Below are 19,002 nucleotides of genomic sequence, written 5' to 3' on the forward strand. Positions count from 1 at the left end.
GTACGCAAGCATCGTACCGAGGGCGTAAACTTCCGAATCCCTCACACTTGCCCACCGTAAGATTCAATTCACCCACGCAGGGTGCAGCACATGTGAACCTCTACGCGACAAAACAGTAGTTCGAACCAGTCACACATATCGAAAACACCGCGAACAAACACCAGAAGACGTCGCAGTAAAATACCCTAGAGTTCCTGCCAGGCACTCTGTTCGCAAACCTGCGTCGGTTCCTATTCCAGTGTGAAACTCCTTATCCCGTAGTTCCAGGATGACCGCGTCAATTAAGTGACTGGGATTGGTTGAATCATTCACAGTAGTCTTTGTGAGAAGTAAAGAGGTTTAATATTTTTCTCTTTCTCCTCCACCGTACCCAACCACGTCGCAATTCAGGATGGACTTTTTTTAACGCATACATTGCTCCAGGTGCGTCTGAAAGTCCCTACTCGTGTTCAGCCAATTGGGCCGTGTGGTTGGAATGAGGCCTACAGTGACCAACGCCGCCAGTCGCAAAGTTCTCTTCCGGGTTGTCCAGGGTGCATTGGTAGTTTTCCTCGCACACCTCTTTACTCAAGCTGTTGCAGGTTTCATTCGCGCACTGAAAGAGAGAATGTTGCATGAAGGTTGCATAAGTTTTATTATGCCGATGAAGACTGAAATAAACATTTGCTTTACAACACAAACTACTGCTTCGAAATAACGCTAGGCCAAATATTAACACAGAATTTTAACAATTAGGCTATGATAACCGCTAATTAGGTGGACGAGTGGGCGCTCCCCATTTCGCCAACAACTTTCTCTCACAGCCGCTATGTCATCACAGGGATTATTTTGGTGGTAGGCTGCTGACGACAAAAGCTACCACCGTGAACATGTACTGTACAGCTGTAATGGGGTCTCTATTTCAACACGAAAGTGTTTAGTCCTGGATACACGAACATTTTGCTGATGTCATATCCGTTACGGAAGTGACGCCAGTACAACGAAGCAAGCAGACTGTAAAGGGTGCACCCCCGCACGCATCTTCTCCTTGCGGGGAAGCAACCTTTGGTGCTAAAGAGTACGTTATACTTAAGGTTGTTCGTCTTCGGTTTTTATATTTTAACACGAAAGTGTTTTATGTCGCGGTACCCCAAGTCATATCCGTCACGGAAATGATGCCAATAAACCTTTGCCGAAGCGACCCGCCGGCAGGACATCGCTCGCCAAGCACAACCACAAGGCAGCCGACGACCGAAAATCATGCTCAGCTGCAGATTTTACTACACATTTCACTTTCGCGTTTTACTGAATCCTATGACAGAGGAATCAACCACAATTTTTTTTATCACACCGCTTGAATGCTCCCATGACATTTTCTAGCTGGCTGTACCGCTGTTAAAACCTTCTCGCCCCTCTCCTCCTCAATTACGCCGCATTACGGGAAATTTGATTTTTTGGTGGTGTCGACATCCTTCAGCGCTGGAGTGGGGTTGAGCGAGCAGGTTTTAGCGATCCCCGTGGTTTTAGTGGGTGCCGCAGGTGGCCCTAAGGAATTTCTCGCTTACACCAATTTTTTTATCACAGTCCATGGCCCCGATGACACAGGCTCTTTTACGAAAAGACACCCGTAATGTTACGTTTGAAAGAGAAAACCAAGTGCTTAGGGGAGAGCCGACTAAAAGCCTTGCTCCTGTGTACTGCCATTCAAAAATGATATTCAAGATTTTTATTTTTTATATTGGTAGACGTCTAATGACCCGCCTTTTTTATCTTTGATCAATGCGCATATTTTTCGACCTCATTTGTGCGTAAAATCTACGGCATCAAGTTAACGACACAGTCAAAACCGAGACATCTCCTCAGTGCTTTTCGTGCTGGCTACTTTTGTTTCCCAGGTCAATTCCGTTAACCCAGCTGCACATCGAAAACGCTACAGCAGTTGTGTGGCGTTATTTATCGTCCACTCACCTTGTAGCAAATGTCACAGCATCCGCAGATACCCTTGTAAGTTCCGCAGGCACATGCTGGCCAAGGCCGCGGACAAGCCACTTCGGAGCACGGGAAGGTATCACAGTATGGGACAGATGTCGCAGACACACTAAAAAAAACAATATATTGGGACATTGCTGTGAAATCATTCTAAAAGCTAGAAGCAGTACAGCTCCAATTGTTAAAAAAATTTGTGTCTTTGTCTGCCAGTGCCTCTAGCAGGCAGTATGAGGAACAGAACGTGACCTAGCTGTTTATGACGTTCCTGAAATTAGTCGGGAAAGAGAAAAAACTTCAATACCCTTCATGAGAAGCCAGATTGTGATCCCACATTTTAGGTTGCTGTTCACGGCAGAAAAAAAACATGAAGCCCTCGTAGCCGCTCGTTACTGCAGCCCGTGTACTTTTTCCTGAACCGCTTTCTAGGTTCACCTCAAAATAATTCGTGAGCGGGCCAATTTTTTTGCATCTATTGCACGATGGGCTTCAAAAACGGTTATACGAAAAGGGTACTTCACTTTGAATGGGACAATCAATGTGCGCCCAAGGTGATATTCCTGAGCAGCATCCAAAATGTTGCCATCATCAAAGCCGCTTTGACGTTCTTGACGACTTCACGTTGCCCATACCCCTCTGTACAGATTGACGAACGGTGTTCACTCCGTCCCACTTCCCTGGATTTGAACATTTTAACCGTTAGAAATACCTCATTCATACCACTACGGTTTACGTGGACGCCGCTAGCTATCGACGGCAGGGCGCATACGCCATCTCACTAATTCGGCGCATCACCAACCTTCCTCTAACTCTCTAACACATCTTGCACACAGGCTACCTCCTTCAGCCATCCTCTAGAATTCGAAAACAGCCATTCAAAATTTCCCCAGTGGCATGATTTCTCCCCTGGCACTCAGAATTCTCACTCAAAAGTCCTCCAACCATCTCCATCGTGCACATCTGGACTCCGGCCCACACGGGCGTGGGGGAAACGGGGCAGAAAATAAGGCCACTCGAGAGCTCACCGTCGAAACAAGCCCTAGCCTAGAACCCTTTACGGAGCCCTATCAGCTCCAGACAGTCTCTCAACCTTTCATGCCGCAATGGCACATTACGACAACCGCCTGCCTTCTTCCTGCACACCCGGATTCATCCAAGACCGAATAACAGCTAAGACGACTAGTGGAAACCCAACCGTCCCTTTTCACTACCGCCTGCACAGTATCTATCCTTCCATCTACACCTCCCCCAATTGACCTGCCTGTGGAACAATGGGAACACTCGAACATCTCCTTGGAATTGTTCCCACAACCCCTTCCCCCTTACCATAAGGTGGCCGCTTCGCTGAGGCTCTGGGCAGCTCTGACCTGACCACCCGGGTAATTACGGCGAATTCAGCTGAGGTTACCTGTACGCCGGTCCCAACGCCTCTTGAGGGGACATGAAACGGCTCAATGAAACGTTTCTCTATCTGTCTAGCTGAACAAGTAAACAGATGCCGGAAAAAAACATATTCAGATTACGTTTTAACCCCTACTCCCAATGCAAACCAGTGAGAGAACAATGCAACGCCCATGGAAATCTCCGAGAGGGCAAAATGTCGCAGTCTCGCTGCTTGATGCTCACTAGTGCGTAGTAACCCCGTCACTACTTCGCCCCACTGACGTTACAATTGCTTACCTGTGACTCATTCCGTGAATCCCGTTTCTGTCACTCATGGGTTAGGGCTGAATCGCCAGCGTCACGTACACCAGTGAAGCAACAATAATTTAGGGACACATAAGCAAGCAGACCCCTCAGCTCATTAGTGAATGACTTACAAGTGAGTCAGCTAATCCTTTGGCGGGAAGCTGGTGACTCACCAGTGATTACTGACCGGTGTTCCACTAGTGTTCCACCGCAATACTTACTGGTGCAGGTTGCACACCAGTGACCCACTAGTGAGTCACAAAAGTAACTAGGGTACGTTTTCGGTCATCACTCGTGACCCACCAGTGATGACATACCGGTTGGCCACTAGTGGCCCACTAGGATTGCTGCGGCAGGTTGTGCACCAGTTGCCCACGAATGAGTAACAAGTAAGCTCTAATGAGTCACCGGGGGACAACCAGTCCCAACCCCCCGGTGCGCCACTAGTGCGCCACCTGAATACTTACGGGTCCATGCTGCACACCAGTGACCCACATGTGAGTCCCAAATATAACAGTGTAAATTTTCGGTGGATCCTTGTGACCCACCAGTGATTACAAACCGGTGAGATCGCTAGTGGGCCTCCAGAATGCTCACTGGGGCAGGCTGCAGACCAGTGACCAACGAATGAGTCACAAATGTAACTAGTGAAAGTTTTCGTCGGGTCACTGGTGATCCACGAGTGATGACAAACCTGTGGGCCACTAGTGGGCCACTAGAAAGCTTACTGGTGCATGTTTTACACCAATGACCCACAGGTGAGCAACAGGCGGGTTTGTGTTGTTCCTGGCGGACAACCAGTCACGACACACCGTTGGACCACTAGTGTGACACCAGAATATTTACTTACGCAGATCGTACAACAAATGGCCACGGAGCCTGTAGCACAGAAATTACGCCGAGTTCGCTCCAAAATATTCTAAGAGGGAAAGGTGCAACTAAATGTCGATTTTTTCTAGTATCTACCTTTTGTGGGTCCCTGGTGGGTCAGTGCCGGTGCAGCGTCTAGTGTTAGTATCTACTGGATCGGACTTTTCGTTGTGTCTGGTTGCCGAAAAGTCGATCGAGAGTACTCAAGCTGCATAATGGCGAAGCTAGGTTTCATTCTATTAAGATATAACAAGATAAGTAGCTAAGTAAGCTGACTCGAGGAAAGCATAAGCGAGAACACAAAATCCCATTTTCGTTTAAAGTTTGAGCAGGGAAAAGCGAGTGCCTTCCTTAGATATTTTAAGATGTCTATAACACCATACATGGCGTGTATATACACCTGTTCCTCACGTTGCTTTCCAGCGTAAGAATATCAGTTGCTTGAAACGTTATCGCTTATGAAACGCTATCGCTCCGTTTAAAACAGCTGTACTTAAGCGACAAAACAGCACAAGTTCAATTACTTCCAAAGGCTCCCCGAAAACTGGAGCTCTTAAAATCGACAACCCAACAGCTTACGTCGCCTAACAGGCTTGCTTCACTAATTCAACAATATGCAGTGCAACATTCTGTTGCATGGATACCCCAACTAATTGAAACAAAATGCATTCCGCGGCATTTCTCCTCCGATTGCATTGATATACCCCGCTTTAAAATATGGAGGCGTGACAACATAATTCCTTAATTCACTGCTGCCTGAAGAAAAAAATGTTTCTGATAACCAGAATACTTATAGCTGTGCCGTAGAAATTTTGAAGACAAGCATGAATTATAAAGAACGATCGTCTAACATGTGTGTTCAAGCTCGCCAATAAAATGATACCTTTGTTCCCCGTTTCAGCCATCACAAGGAGATTGTGGTGTCAGGCAGTGCTTAAAATAGCAAAAACTCATCTGTGTCCTTTATAACATTAACAATTTTGTTATTGCACAGACATTTGTCTACAGGTTCTGTACGTCAGTAAACTCTCTCAGCATGAAATGAAATTTCAGCACTGAAAGCGCGTATGCAACGGCAAACTGAATAACCTCTTTCATGGCTACGCCAAGATGTCCCTCCGACGGGTCGGCTTAATTCCGGACCTTTCATGTCACCCTAGTCCCATCTTCTTGCCCGTAGTACCAAATAGGGCTAACCATTTAGCAGTAGCCGAGAGATAGGGAGGCAGACAAACCGCACAAGGAAAAAGCCAAACCAAATGCTTCTAAAGTACCAGAAGCGCTTCCGTATCCCTGTTGCAAGGGTTCTGCTAGCTAATAATGCAGTGCAGCAGCACACGCGTACAAACTAAGCATGCTGCTTCCAGTAGTAGCAGGGCAATTAAAGAGACCTCAGCGAATTGTTGTGGGTACTCACCCAATAATGGCAATGGCGACCGCCAAAAGAATTACTGTAAACGCGTTCATCTCCCCTGCAATTGAGAGGCGTAATGTTAGCCATGTTGCTGAGTAATACATCTAAATCCTCATGTGTTTAAGAAAGTGAAGGTGCACGAAAAATATATTGGCCCTGAGGAATGTCTGTCTCGGGCATCGTCACATACGTACCAAGCGGGTCCACGTTGGTGACAATTTTCCTGGGCCTCCGTGTGACGTCTGGCTCACTGGGGCCCTCGCAATAACGGTTTGGGTAAACTCCAAGCCGGAGATACTACTTTTTATACAGTCTAGTAATCATACAGACCCGGCTGGTGCCTTTAACTTGGAGGGCCCAAACACGACCAGTTTAGAGTCGAAAAACTGCACGTCAAAGACAAGGCTATTACAATGGTGACAGGACGGGCGCAGAATTGCCCCCGTCCTGTCACCATTGTGCCAGTCTTGTCTTTGACTCGCAGATTTTCTACTCTTAGAATGCTGTACCAGCTAGTCCAACAACATGATGTACTAGCAGTTCAGAGCAGTTGGCCTGCTCTCTTCACCCCACGCGGCCTCTTACGCTTTCTCAAGGGGACCACCTGTCTAATTGGACGAACTGACAATCTGAAGTTTGTCCCAGGCAACAAACGCCCTGTTTTCTACTCCCATTTCCCCCCACATGACCTAGGGTCCCCTTCTGCCCAAGTGAAAGCTATCTTCTCCCTCGAGACAAAATAACGGAGCTGAAAACGGCCGAAGTCATGGCAAAGCACATTCACTTAGAAGTAAGAACCAATGCATGTTGACCTGATCTCTCTCCCTCACCATCATCTGACCTAAAGAGTACTGGCACGTACCCGAGGGCTGGAGTAACCAGGGCTTTATACCTAGTTCTTTGTGTTGTAGCAGTCCACGTTACTACAGACGCTTTTGGCCGCAGTCAATGCTGAGGCATGCACCAAGTAATTCGTTAATCAGTAAACCAATTACTTAAAGCTCAATAGGAGGTGGACCACCATAAATACGTGCGCGTGCTCTCAAGCCTACCAACCTGTCACATAGCCAGACAGTAGACATACCGACAGTGGGGCAGTGGCAAACGCTTTAGAAGCAGCAGTCGGTGCTGCCTTTGCATATCACGTTATTTGCACCCATAAACCCATGTGTCATTTTTTGCAAGCATCCCAGTATTGCTTTCGCCGTAAACAATGCCGCCCTATTACCATTTTTCGACTAATGGCGAGAGGCTTACCACGTTGTTTTTCCTTCGTGCTCACTCCTTGGTCAAAATATTTTTCTTGTGCCCGGCGCTTCGCTCTTAGACACTGCCAAGAAAATCTGTCGCGGGGTATTTTCAGCTAGCGCTTATAAAGAACTCGCCACCAAGTGAGCGTTGTAACCTGAGGTCGGAGGCGTATCTTCAGCGTGTTATTTACGAGGCCCTAAACGCAACTTGAGAAGCCTGGATTCCTTTTGACACAGATAGCGAAAGCTGCGCAACAGTCGCGGCTTTCCAAAGTGTCTACACGAATGCTGCGTCCCCGCTAAAACAAAACAACATGTGTCTTGCTGCGGTGCTACAAGGACGTATCCTTTCGCAATCAGAAATTCCCAAGCTGGCTAGATATGCAAATTTGCCATCCAAATTTTACGCCAAAAACCACCTCTTCACCCCGTGGTCTTGTGGGTCCCCGCCCATACGGGAATAGGCGCCAACGAGGCAGCCAACCGAGAAACTCGAGCTATGACTACCCGAGCAGGCCCTTCGTTGGAGACCAACCACGGCCTTCCCAGCTCCCGGGATATCCTCATCTCGTACCGGGAGATCACACAACATTACCGCCTCCCCCGCCGCCACTATCCCCCCCACCCCCCCACACCCCAGCCTAACAGAGAAGGAGACCAGAACCTGGCGCCTCCTCCAAACGCACTCCTTACCCTGCAGAGCCTTCCTCTCCGACTCACACCCTTCTCTCTTCCCCTCCTCACTCTGCCCACTCTGCGGCGCCCGGGACTCTCAACTACACTCTCTCTGTGACTGCCCGCGCTCCCCTTTTCCCCCTTTCCCAACACCCACCAACTGGGAGCAGGCCCTGCGGAGCTCAACCCTGGAGACCCAGACCACCCTCTCTAGGACTCAACAGGTCGCGGAGATCCTTTGGGCCCCCGCCACTTCCTCCCCCTGACCCAGCCGTAAAATAAAGTGGTCCTCTCTCTCTCTTCGCGGTAACTTACACAGAATCCCGGACCCTCGCTTGTTTGCGCTCTTATTTCGACCTTCTCTGTGTCACTCAAGTAACGTCGGTGTTGGTGAAATGTTGTCTTCCAACTTTGTTATTTTGCTAGGTTTCCATTACGTGAAGCATACTTGTATACGCCTCGAGCTTTGCGATCGCTGAGAACCAGAGAACCAGAGCACTGCATAATCCGTTCTCCGCTGCGCTTACGGGATGACTGCTGCGCAGCTGAGAACGGATTATGCAGTGCTCTGGTTCTCTTTCGCTTCTTTTTGCCTTGCCGCGCCCTAAACGACTTGTCATGGTGATGTCTGTAATCAAATAGTACGTTCAGGGCACTTCAAAAAACAGCTGCGTCCTGATAGATTGCTCGAACGCCAAGAGCTATCCGGGGACACGGAACTGCACGCTTCTTCGCCGCTCTTACGGCCGTCGGCGACGGTAGCAGCGTATCACCACTCTCACCATTGAATACTCCAGGCAGAATTGCGTTCTATTGTCGCCTTGTTTAGACCTAATACTGGCACAGTGAGAGGTTGGTTTCGTTTTGCAGCGCGGACAACGAATGCGGCTTTGGTTCGATTATATATACGTCGTAGAAAAATATGTTTCGGGGATGTGATTAACCAATACCTCACAATAACTTGGGCCTTTTATAGGAGTATAAGACACGCGAAACTGTTAAGCATATTGCAAGGCTCTGCGTCGGGAAATGTTTGCCACTCGTGCCTTATAGCAAGAATCTAGGAAAGCAATGAAACCACAGAAAAATAAATGGTATGCGTCCGAAAGAAACAGAATAGCTCATACGGGAATAAAAAAAACCCGTGCCACTTCGGAAATGCTAGAGACGTTCGTCTTAACAGCAGGTAGGACTCGCTAGACCAACCAGGTGCGAAATGCACTGATATTTTCAAAGACAGGTGGGGGGAGTGGAGGGGGGCGCTTAACTATCGTTGTGTACAAATGCGGAGCGAAATCAAGTAATGACCGTTTTAGTAACCACACGCACAAGCTGCGCGTTCACTTTTTTTTTTTACTTTAAGGAAAGGCTGATCACACGGCGGACACATTTTTTAAATTATACAGTAGGTAAGTGCACATGCGATTAAAGGTGTCGTTGGAAGGGTGTGGTATCTGATAAGGCGCTCTGATTTCACTTTTGTGCTAGATTCTGCAGACTCACTGTGTCATATGACGATGTTTCGAGGAAGCGTTTAGTCGCGGACGCGGATATAAGCAGAGGATATATGTAACAGATGAATATTTGCGAGGGCTCACCTCACGACAAGACATCCCAGCAGTAAATTCTTTGTCGTGTGCTGACTCCCGCATCTAATTTTGCATTATTCATCGTGCATATTACGTAGAATTTCCGTGAAATTTATGCCAAATTGGCTTGTTCAGGGTAGTGATACATATCTGAGATATGAAGCGTAACTGGCGTGCTGCCAGATATGAGTGGTCCGCTAGATTATGCAAGCACACGAAACCGATTTAAATCGTAGTGTATAGCCGTAGCATAAGCATCTGAACGAACGCTGCTTGCGGAGGTACTGTTAGTAAATTCCAGGGCAGTGGAATTGCAATCGGCTCCATGCATATTCCGGTTTTGCGACGCCGGGCTGTGACACACACCTGGCGCTTATACAGCCCGAATGGAACACACTAAGATCGCATCCGAAGCATTTGCACTTTCGTAAATACACCACATTTGTGAACAGATTGATTGCTCCACATAAATATTTATTTTCAACGCATGCAAACGGAAAATATCAGTCGCGAACGTGCCGCAAAAGCAACGGCGACAGTGGCGAGCGGGCTGGAGACTCCCGCGACTGCTTTCTAAACGGGCCGCTAGGGGGATTTCAGTGGCGCCCCTACAGGCCGCGCTCGAGGCGTATAATACCGAACACTCGCAAATGTTCCACCGTGGTTAGAGATAGAAAGAGGGGGGGGGGGAGAAAGAGAGAATAAACGCTCGATAGGGCAAATGGTGGTTATTGAGCCGTTACAAGACAGAATTGGTTAGCCTCAATCCAGTTGCTTTTTGCTCTTGGCTACACCCTCAGTATGGATGGCCCTGCAGGTTTGACCAACGGGGTCGGAGCTGGTCAGCAGGTCCTCCCACTACTCTGGAGAAGAGCCTGAAAGGGGGGTGAGAGAAGGGGTGTGTTGGCAAGTTCGCACTAGCGTGACTAAATAAGCTACGCTTAAGAGTACCGCCACTTCGTGCCACGGAAGCGTGTGGGGCCCTTTTGTTTCTGGCTTTCAGTGTTGCCATCTCTCCCAACGAAACTGCCACCGGTTGTGACGGGCAGAGTGTGACCGGCGGCGTTAGCGTCCGAGCAGCAGAGAGAGAGAGGGGGGAGAGGTGCCCAGAAACAAAATGGCTGCGCCAATATGTAAACAAATATCACGTGGTGCCGACTGACCAATGAAAATCCTGGCGGCACATCACAATGAGAGAAAAGAGTGCCGATACTCTAAAAGCCTTGATTTAGTGACGCTAGTTCCCACCATGTGGAAGGTGGCCTTAGGAGAGGGCAGAAGGGACAGTGACAGGGGCATAGGGTGGGGTAGATAGACTATAGGATTTGTGCGTCGTTTGTAATTGACGCCGGATGAATGCTTCTTTCCTCGTTAGTTGGCTTGAATTTTTTTATGACTGCGACAAATGCGTAGGCAGCGGTGGGAAGAGAATTCAACATCAACGTACTTTTTTCGTAAAAGGCACGTTTGTACTTTCTCGGACGTCATATCACAAAATCATTTTAGTGTCCTCGAACAAAATCTCGCGTGCATTGGCCGAAAAAATATGAGCAATACAAGTAGCTAAACAGAGGCGCACAATCATGTCGGCCTACTTGAGCAGACCTGTATATATAAGAAGTGTGAGCGCGAAAAAAGTTCATGAACAAAATTTCGGCCCGAGCTCCCTATAGCAAAATCGGCGCATACTGCGTAGCATTTATTGTTGAATTGTCTTCGATGCATTTTCCCTTCGGGTGGCGGAGAGAAGTTGGCCGGATTTGCAAGCAGTTGTATTATTTGTGTTGGTTTAGTTTGGCGCCGCTCGCGACAGCGCGAGGCAGAATCTCTTGAATGCGCAGCATTTCTCTGTGGTCTCGGCGAGAAAAACCTCTCTGCCCGTCTGTAACGTTTCAAGCGTCACATTTTCCCCGCCCAAAAACAATGATCTATAGAAAAAAAGTGCGCCGGCATTGAGATTTCAACCTGCGTCTCTCGGGTCTGAATCCAGCATTCAAACCGTTCTCGAAAGTAGCGTAGAACTTCTCCGCGTCTATCGCGTTTCCAGATCGTAGCAATTCTGTAACCAACCATAGCACCGCTGCACCCATAGCAGCCAAGGCAACCATGGTGTTACAGTTGAGCGCGATCATGTCATTTGAGCTCCGCCGTTCACGCAGCTAGGAGTGATTACGTGGATGAGGTAGGCGCAGCCGCCCGCTGCATACCTGCGGAAGCTATTCGATCGTCCCCCGACCTTGTGGCGCCGCCCGTGCTCCAGTTACTTCAAATGCACTGAGCCGACCATGGACAAACGCTCACCAGTAAAGAACGAAGACGCGTAGAAATGCCCAGCTGAGCCAGCATGTCGTCTGAGAAAAAAACTTAACGGAAGGAGGCAGAAAACGTACCGTCTTTTGCCCACAATAAAGGATTTGAAGAGGAACGGCGGTGTTTTAATGCAGCCAGGGAGGGGTGCCTTACGGAAAGCAGCAATGCAGAGGTATATACAAGCGCGCTATACTAAATACCATCTTGACGCATGAGTTCGCTTAGATAAAAATGAGGCACGATCGCAAAATATGCTGATCGCAAAATAGAGCGAACAGTTCAGTTAGTCCACGGGTGTCAAATCCGCATAAGTGAGCGGGCTGCGGTCACAACATAGCAAGGGCCGAGACCGCAAGGAAGGTTGAAACGAAAGGGCGGTGGGGTAACAAAATCACATCTAATGCTGCCATTTGAAAGAAACGGAGTCATTTCCCACGTCTTGTAAATATATCTGGTTACTTATTAATAGAATTTGGCGTCAGAATTGGAGAAACTTATCGGTACGTAGCACCTGGATGACTAAAATCTGGACGCCGATTCCGAAACACAAAATACTTGTTCCACGGTGATGCTTCAACACATGGTGACCGCAATGGGTGGCTCACGTGCTTGAGGCGTCTGTGTAGCTTACCAGGACAAAGCGCTATTAATCGCAATAGACGAGAGACTAATGCGAGTACCTGTTAGGAAAGCCACAAAACTTTATTCCTTGAGAAGCGCAATATTGTTCTAAACATGCTGGCTTGATGCCTGGCAACGATTGGCTACGACGAGGGAAGAAATGTCCCTATGAACTTCTTGCACAGAGGCAATCATCATGGTCGATCGCAGGTGTTCATCAAGCGCGAGACACACGCACGACTGCGCCGTCGTATGCGATGCACGACTGGTCGGAAATTTGGCGGCCGTCGACTGGTCATACGCCTGACGTTGAGACACATGGCCCGATGAGTGGGTGCGATGCGCCGTCGTCGTCGTTCCGCCCACTGTTTTCGCTCCGCGGTTGCGTCCCTGTCTAGAAACGACGAACTGAAATCTAATGGGAACTTCAGTCAACCCCATGGCTGCTTTGCATACTACTCAGGGTTCCCCTACGGGAAGATGGTGTAATTTTTTTATAGTGGACTACGCTGACGTCAGCCCAAACGCTGACGGGGCTGAAGAGACGCGCATGCGCAGTAGAGTGCGGACGGCGGACAACGACAACCACAAAGACGGAGGGAGGAATACAGCCCCGAGCATGAGATACTTCGCATCTAAAAAGCTATTAAACTGAGCGTGCTTTTAGCGTGAGAAGTTGGTGGCCATTGTTATCAACCCAGCGACGACCGAGGCGGCCCTTGCGATCAGGGAGATCTGTACCTCCCGGTCGTGAGATGTCAGTACTTCTCTCCACTGCTAAGCTGTCCAGCCACCCTCAGCTCAACTGCCCAGCCACCATACCCCACACAGAATGTGGGGTAGGGTGGCTGGGGCTGTGCAGAAGGCGCAGTTCAGGGGTGGTACTTGTGTTGGATGGACCCTACCCCACACAGAATGTGGGGTAGGGTGGCTGGGGCTGTGCAGAAGGCGCAGTTCAGGGGTGGGACTTGTGTGGGGTGGATTAGGTGCAGGTGGGTTGGTCGTGGGTACGTGTTTGTTTGTACGATCCTCCAGTCTTGCTCTTAGGCTGTTGTGAGTCCCGGGTGCGGGAGTGGTAGCTTTCGGCAGCAGAGGCTGTAATGTTCCGTAATATCGGTATATTTAAGGAGACTGTCTCTGGATGACCTTGCCCCGTGGGATGGGTCGGGTGCCACTCCAGCTCGGAGGGTAAGATCTCGAGCCTGAAGAGAGTGTGCGGTTTCGTTCCCTTCCTGTCCCGCGTGAACCGGCGTCCAGAGTATGTCACTGGGGTGAGGGGGGATTCTTCTGAAGAATTTTGAGTGCCAGGGATGAAAGGTTGCCTTGCGCACAATTTTGAATAGCGGTTTTGGAATCTTAGATAATTTGGGGGGGGGGGGGGCGTTGCGTCAGTGCTACGGCTATTGCTGCCTCTTCCACCTCTGCGGGGTTTTTTGTGCGGGTGGTTATTTCATGCACTGGTGGTGCGTCTGTGCCTTTTGTTACAACAATGGCGGATGCTGTTTTATGTCGGTATTCGGCGGCATCCACGAAGATGGTGTTTTGATTTCAAGGGTATCTTTTTTGTATGTATTGTGCCCTACGTTTTCTTCCATATTGGTGATGTGTTGGGGGCATATGCTTCGGCAGTAGTTTTATGAATAAATTGTATCTTATTTCTAATTGAATGGGCTCTCTCTCACCTATTATTGCCGGGGTTTGATTGTGAGCTGTTCTAGTATATGTCGACCTGTGGAAGTTTTGGTGAGACGGACTGATTGATTAGTTAAGTGTGCTTCAATTAATTCCTCGCAATTTTCGCATATACCTCGCACGTCGAGTCTAGCGTTAGATGTACTATTATGAGCAATATGAAAGGGAACACAGGAACGCGGGGCAAACAGCCTCGAAACAGCGATACGCGGATGGCGCTGTGAAAACCAAAGGGGGAAGAAGGGCGCTCTTCCACTAACTGTTGGCACTCCCACCACGCTGGCATTCCAACAAAGCAGCAGCTTACACCATTTCGCCGATAATATAGTATCGTCTGAAGGCCGATAAGACGCACGGCGGGAATGGGAACAGTCGTTGAACAGCGTCGCCCTTTCCACTTTGTTTTTGACGGCGGCCGCTGCGTATCACTCATAGCTGGGGCTGAGGGTGTTTTCTAGGCGTTCCTGTGTTCCCTTTCATATTGCTCATAACAGTACTTAATGGTATTCGTAATGCTTCTTCGTACGCTTTTCTAATTAGTGTATTTATTGTTTTCATATCTTGGGTGCTTAGATGGAGGTAGGGGATGGAGTAAGTAATTCAGGTGATTACAAATGCTTGAATCAGGCGAATTCGGTCTCGCTCCTTAAGTCGTGCTCTTCGATTGGTGATCTTTTTATGAGGCATATTGTTCTGTTTACATGTGTTGAGAGATTTTTAATGTGTATTGTGTTTGAGCAATTCGCTTGTATGGGCAATCCTAGTGTTCTGATTGTTTAACTATGGGTATCTGATGTTGTTGAATGTGGACTAAAATCTGTGGAGGTGTTTTCTCTTTTTTTGGGGGGTGGCAGGAGTAATTCTGACTTGCAAGGTGAGCAGGTTAATCCTGCTTCGTTTTCAGCTTTTGAGACTGCCTCTACTCTTTTTTGAAAAGTGTGTTCTATGTGAGCGTCGCTGCGTCCACGTATCCACAATGTGATATCATCCGCGTATAAAGTGTATTTCAATGTGGTTATTTTGTTTAATTCTTTTGGAATGTTTAGTATTGCTAAGCTAAAGAGGAGTGGTGATAGCACGGCCCCTTAGCTGGTAGTGTTTTTGTCTGACTGCACATCTCCTACTGATATTGTTGCTGTTCTAAAATTTTGGATGTATCTGTAAGTTCTTTGTCCGGGGTTTGTTTCTTGTAAGTTGTTTAGAATAGGTGAGTGTTTAATGTTGTCGAATGCTTTGTGGAATTCTAGGGCTAAAATTGCTGCTGCGTCAAGGTGATTTGCTGGGGTGATTATTCCTTGTTTAAGTTGCAGTAGTATATCTTGTGTGGAGAGTCCAGCTTGAAAACCTATCATGGTTGGTGGTATGATTTGAAGTCTGCGTATGTGCTGTGTCAATCTGGCATGTATAATGTGCTCTAATAGCTTTCCCAGGCATGACGTTAGTGATATCGGTCTTAGATTCTCAATTTTGAGGGATTTTCCCGGTTTCGGTATAAATGTGACCTTTGCATATTTCCACTCTTGGGGTAGTGTTTCTGTTGTCCAATATGCATTAATAAGGGCTTTGAGGGTTAGTATTGAAGTGTCGTCTAGGTTTCTGAGGATTTTGTTTGTGATTGTGTCTGGTCCCGGTGCGGACTGTGTGCGTAGTTTGTGCAAGGCTCCTCTTACTTCCGATTCAGTTACTTCTTTCTCTAATTCGTAGTTTACTTCTCCTTTGTAAGGGTGTATTGGTTCTGGTAATGCTTCTGGGAAGTATGTATTTTTAATTTGGCGGATGAGATCTTCCTGTCCTTTTTTATGGCCTTGTACTAAGTGCGTTATGTTTGTTGTTTTTGATTTAGTGCTGTTGGGGTCAATGAAAGGTTTTAAAAATTTTCATGCCCAGGTTTTCTTGCATTTGGTTGCATATGTCATCCCATTGGGTTTGTGCGAGTTGAGCTGTGTCCTTTTGTATTGCTTCGCCCAGCTTTGCTAGTTTCCTGCGTAGGCGATGGTAGAGTTTATTTTTCCGCCATCTTTTTTGGGTGCTCTGATATGCTTCTCTAAGATGTAGGAGATGGGGGTCCATTTTTTCATCCGGGAGTGTTTCATCTGGCGTTTTCGTATGTAGCTTGACATCCTCTAGTAATTGCTGTGTCCATCTCTCTAGAGATGTCGTTTCTTGTGATTCCTGTTGGTTTTGTCTATGAAGTCTGAAGTTTGGCCCGTCTATTATGTTTGGTGATTTGCGTAGTTGTCTTAGCTTATAACCTATGGGTATTGTTATTTGTATGATGTAGTGGTCACTATTTATTGTGTGTTCTGTAACTTGCCACATTGCTTGTTTTATGCGGTGGATGAAGGTGAGATCGGGTGTAGTGTCTCTCTGTACGCTGTTTCCTATTCTGGTGGGTATCTGGGGGTTCTTTCGAGTGTTAGATGTAGTTTTTGTACCTGTTCCCATAGGTTTCTTCCTTTTGCTGTGTCTGTAGGATAACACCAGGCTCGATGTGGTGCGTTGTAGTCTCCTGTTATAATTAGAGGTTGTGATCCCGCTGCATTTTTAGCTAGTGTGAAGAGGTTCTTAAAATTTTGATGGTGCGTTTTTGGGGAGCTGTATACGTTAGTGTGGGGAGAATGTCTTCTTGTTTTTGGGTGGAATGAATGCTAACAAAGTCGTGTTTGCCGTCTGTGTTTTCGAACTGTTCCCTTACTGCTGAGATGTTGCGGTGTAGCAGTATTGCTGTGAGTGGACTGTTCCTGTTTTGAAATGCTCTGTACCCAGGGAGAGAGACCGTTTTGCCTGTATCCTGTGGCGTTATAATTTGGGAAGGGGATTGTTGAGCTTGGATGTGCAACTCTAGGCGCTGCTTTTTTTTAAGTATCCTCGGCAATTCCATTGCCATAGCGTTATATACATTTTTCAGGGTTGTCCATTAGGAGCAGGGATTGGCATCTGATCTTGGCACATTATTGTTTGGATTGTTTTGAGTACTCGTTTAATGCCCTCGTGTAGTTCATTTCATAGTACCTCAAGGTTGGCTCTAAAGTTGCTGCAGGTTGATTTACATTCTGCCTTCTGTCCGTAAACTGTTTTGTAGGTGTTGCTTAAGCTCTTCTCAACAACGGTAATTCGATGGTCAAGTGACGGTTCGGGTTCGTTATGGAGTGGATCCGCCGCTTTGCGTTTTTGCGCGGGAGGGAGATCTGTGTCCATTTGTGCGTCTGGTTGTTCGTTTATAGCTTTAAGAGTGGTTATTTCATTTCTGAGAGCTTGATTATCTGCACAAAGTGCCTGTATTTCCCGGCACATAGCCTTAAGTTCTTGGAGGAACTCAGGGGGTATCGCGGCTGGTGGTGGTGGGGGGGTGGTGGGGGTGGCGATGAAGGTTGGGATGTGACTTTGAGGGCTGAGCAACAGAAAGAAGCAACTGTGTGGCTCACCTCCGGGTCACATAGTTTGGTGTAGGTTGAATGCATAGCTGATCTTGAGGGTTTTGGGATATTTGGGCTGCTTGAAGTCCCGTATCTGCTAGTGCTGCCGGCGTAACTTTGCGAAGATCAAGTCCCCTTCCCCCCCCTCCCTCTCGTGGTCGGAGCACTATCTTGATGTCGTCGGGCGGCAGCGGAGCGGCCGCAAGGCCACAGCGTAGCGGCTTCTGCAAGCGGCGATTTTCCACGGTTGAATTCTTTGCAGGTTCTTGAAGAATTCGCTGTCTGCTGTGCATAGTATTCCAATCCTCGTGAAGAAGTTCATCCGGGTTGATGGGCTCACCATCGACGGCGATTGCCTCCATGTTGGTAGCGCTGCGCTGAGGCTCGGCGACGAAAGGTCGGGCGAGGCCTAGGCGTTAAGCCTAACCCCGGCGTGGTCTTGGGTCGATCGGCGATTCCGGCACGAGAGGTGTAGAGAGCCACCAAAAAGGATACTTGGGGTGGTCCTGACGCCTTCCGAAGTCTCTGGATGCTGAAGTCAGATGGATGGGCCTGGAAGTTTCGGCTCAGCGCATGAAACATGACGGAGCCCATACGAGGCACTCCGAACAGATTGAGCGATCGGAGGTACCAATCGTCCTTGCTTACCATTACAAAGGCTTCATGTTAGTAGGCGAAACGGGGAGAAGTTCGTCGAGCGAAACAATGTCGACCGCACTGCCCGTAAAGCTGCGGGTACGAATTGACGGTGTTGTTACGCGGCGACAGGACAACTGAGGCGAACTAAAGTAGATGAGGTTGAAGAATAAATGGGCGTTTGTGAGAATGAGAGTACGAGCCGTGCTCCGCCCTGGTCGGCACCTTTTATTATTCGGGGGGTATGGCCTGGAAGTGGACGCCGCTACCTCCCTCTGCTTCTTCTCGTCACAATATTCCTTGTGTTAGGCTTAACGTCACACCAGCACATACCCGCACTTTCATAACCAGGCAAAAATATCATTTAGCGGGAACGTGCTTTGTTACCTTCTGATTAGTACTTCAAGGCCTTTGCCCTGCAGTTGGGGTAGACAGGCTGGTGACGATGATGATTAGTACTTCTATAATAAACATGCTTAAATTGCTAAGGTAGACCTTTGTACGTGTCTGTAACACACGTTACTATATCGAAGGCTGCATCTCATTCACTGGACTTCCGTCAGTGGGAGCCATCGAGAGATATTGGCTTTGAGCATGAGACTGGGTTCCATTCACGCTCAGCCAGAATTTCCCTTTTTCACTTTCAACATTTTTATTTATTTTTATTTAGTTTACGCCATGGGCCATTTTGTCTGAAATGATACGGTGGCGATGACGCATGACATCTCAACTTCGATCCACCGGGTGATCAAAAAATTTACTATTCCTTTCTGAGGAAAATTGAGAAAAGCGCGAAAGCTTGCTCACGTCAAAACTGCGTCAAAAGGACGTCAAAACCTTCGCTAAAAGTGCGTTAGATCGGTCGTCAAGCCCTC

The 19,002-nt window shown here is 48.0% G+C and overlaps 1 protein-coding gene across 1 annotated transcript; it reads right to left on the bottom strand.

Moving 5' to 3' along the window:
- Window positions 1–319: 319 nt before the first annotated feature.
- On the bottom strand, window positions 320–7,319 carry LOC144138314 (uncharacterized). Its single transcript, XM_077670531.1, has 4 exons — window positions 7,196–7,319; window positions 5,942–5,996; window positions 1,948–2,077; window positions 320–595 (listed from the first exon to the last, which is right to left on the bottom strand). The coding sequence occupies exons 2-4, from the start codon at window positions 5,989–5,991 to the stop codon at window positions 440–442; spliced, it is 336 nt and encodes a 111-aa protein (XP_077526657.1). The 5' UTR covers window positions 5,992–5,996; window positions 7,196–7,319; the 3' UTR covers window positions 320–439.
- Window positions 7,320–19,002: the final 11,683 nt, after the last annotated feature.

The sequence above is a fragment of the Haemaphysalis longicornis genome, unplaced genomic scaffold (assembly GCF_048455015.1).
Source record: "Haemaphysalis longicornis isolate Haplotype H1 unplaced genomic scaffold, Haemaphysalis longicornis Haplotype H1 scaffold_5, whole genome shotgun sequence".
Classification (NCBI taxonomy): domain Eukaryota; kingdom Metazoa; phylum Arthropoda; class Arachnida; order Ixodida; family Ixodidae; genus Haemaphysalis; species Haemaphysalis longicornis.

Excerpts from the sequence above, each read along its gene's own strand:
- LOC144138314 (XM_077670531.1), bottom strand. The coding sequence starts at position 5,991 with ATGAACGCGTTTACAGTAATTCTTTTGGCGGTCGCCATTGCCATTATT. Across the intron at positions 2,078-5,941 it reads GTCGCCATTGCCATTATTGG|TGTGTCTGCGACATCTGTCC; the intron begins GTGAGTACCCAC and ends TGTTTTTTTTAG. Across the intron at positions 596-1,947 it reads GCTGTGACATTTGCTACAAG|TGCGCGAATGAAACCTGCAA; the intron begins GTGAGTGGACGA and ends TCTCTCTTTCAG.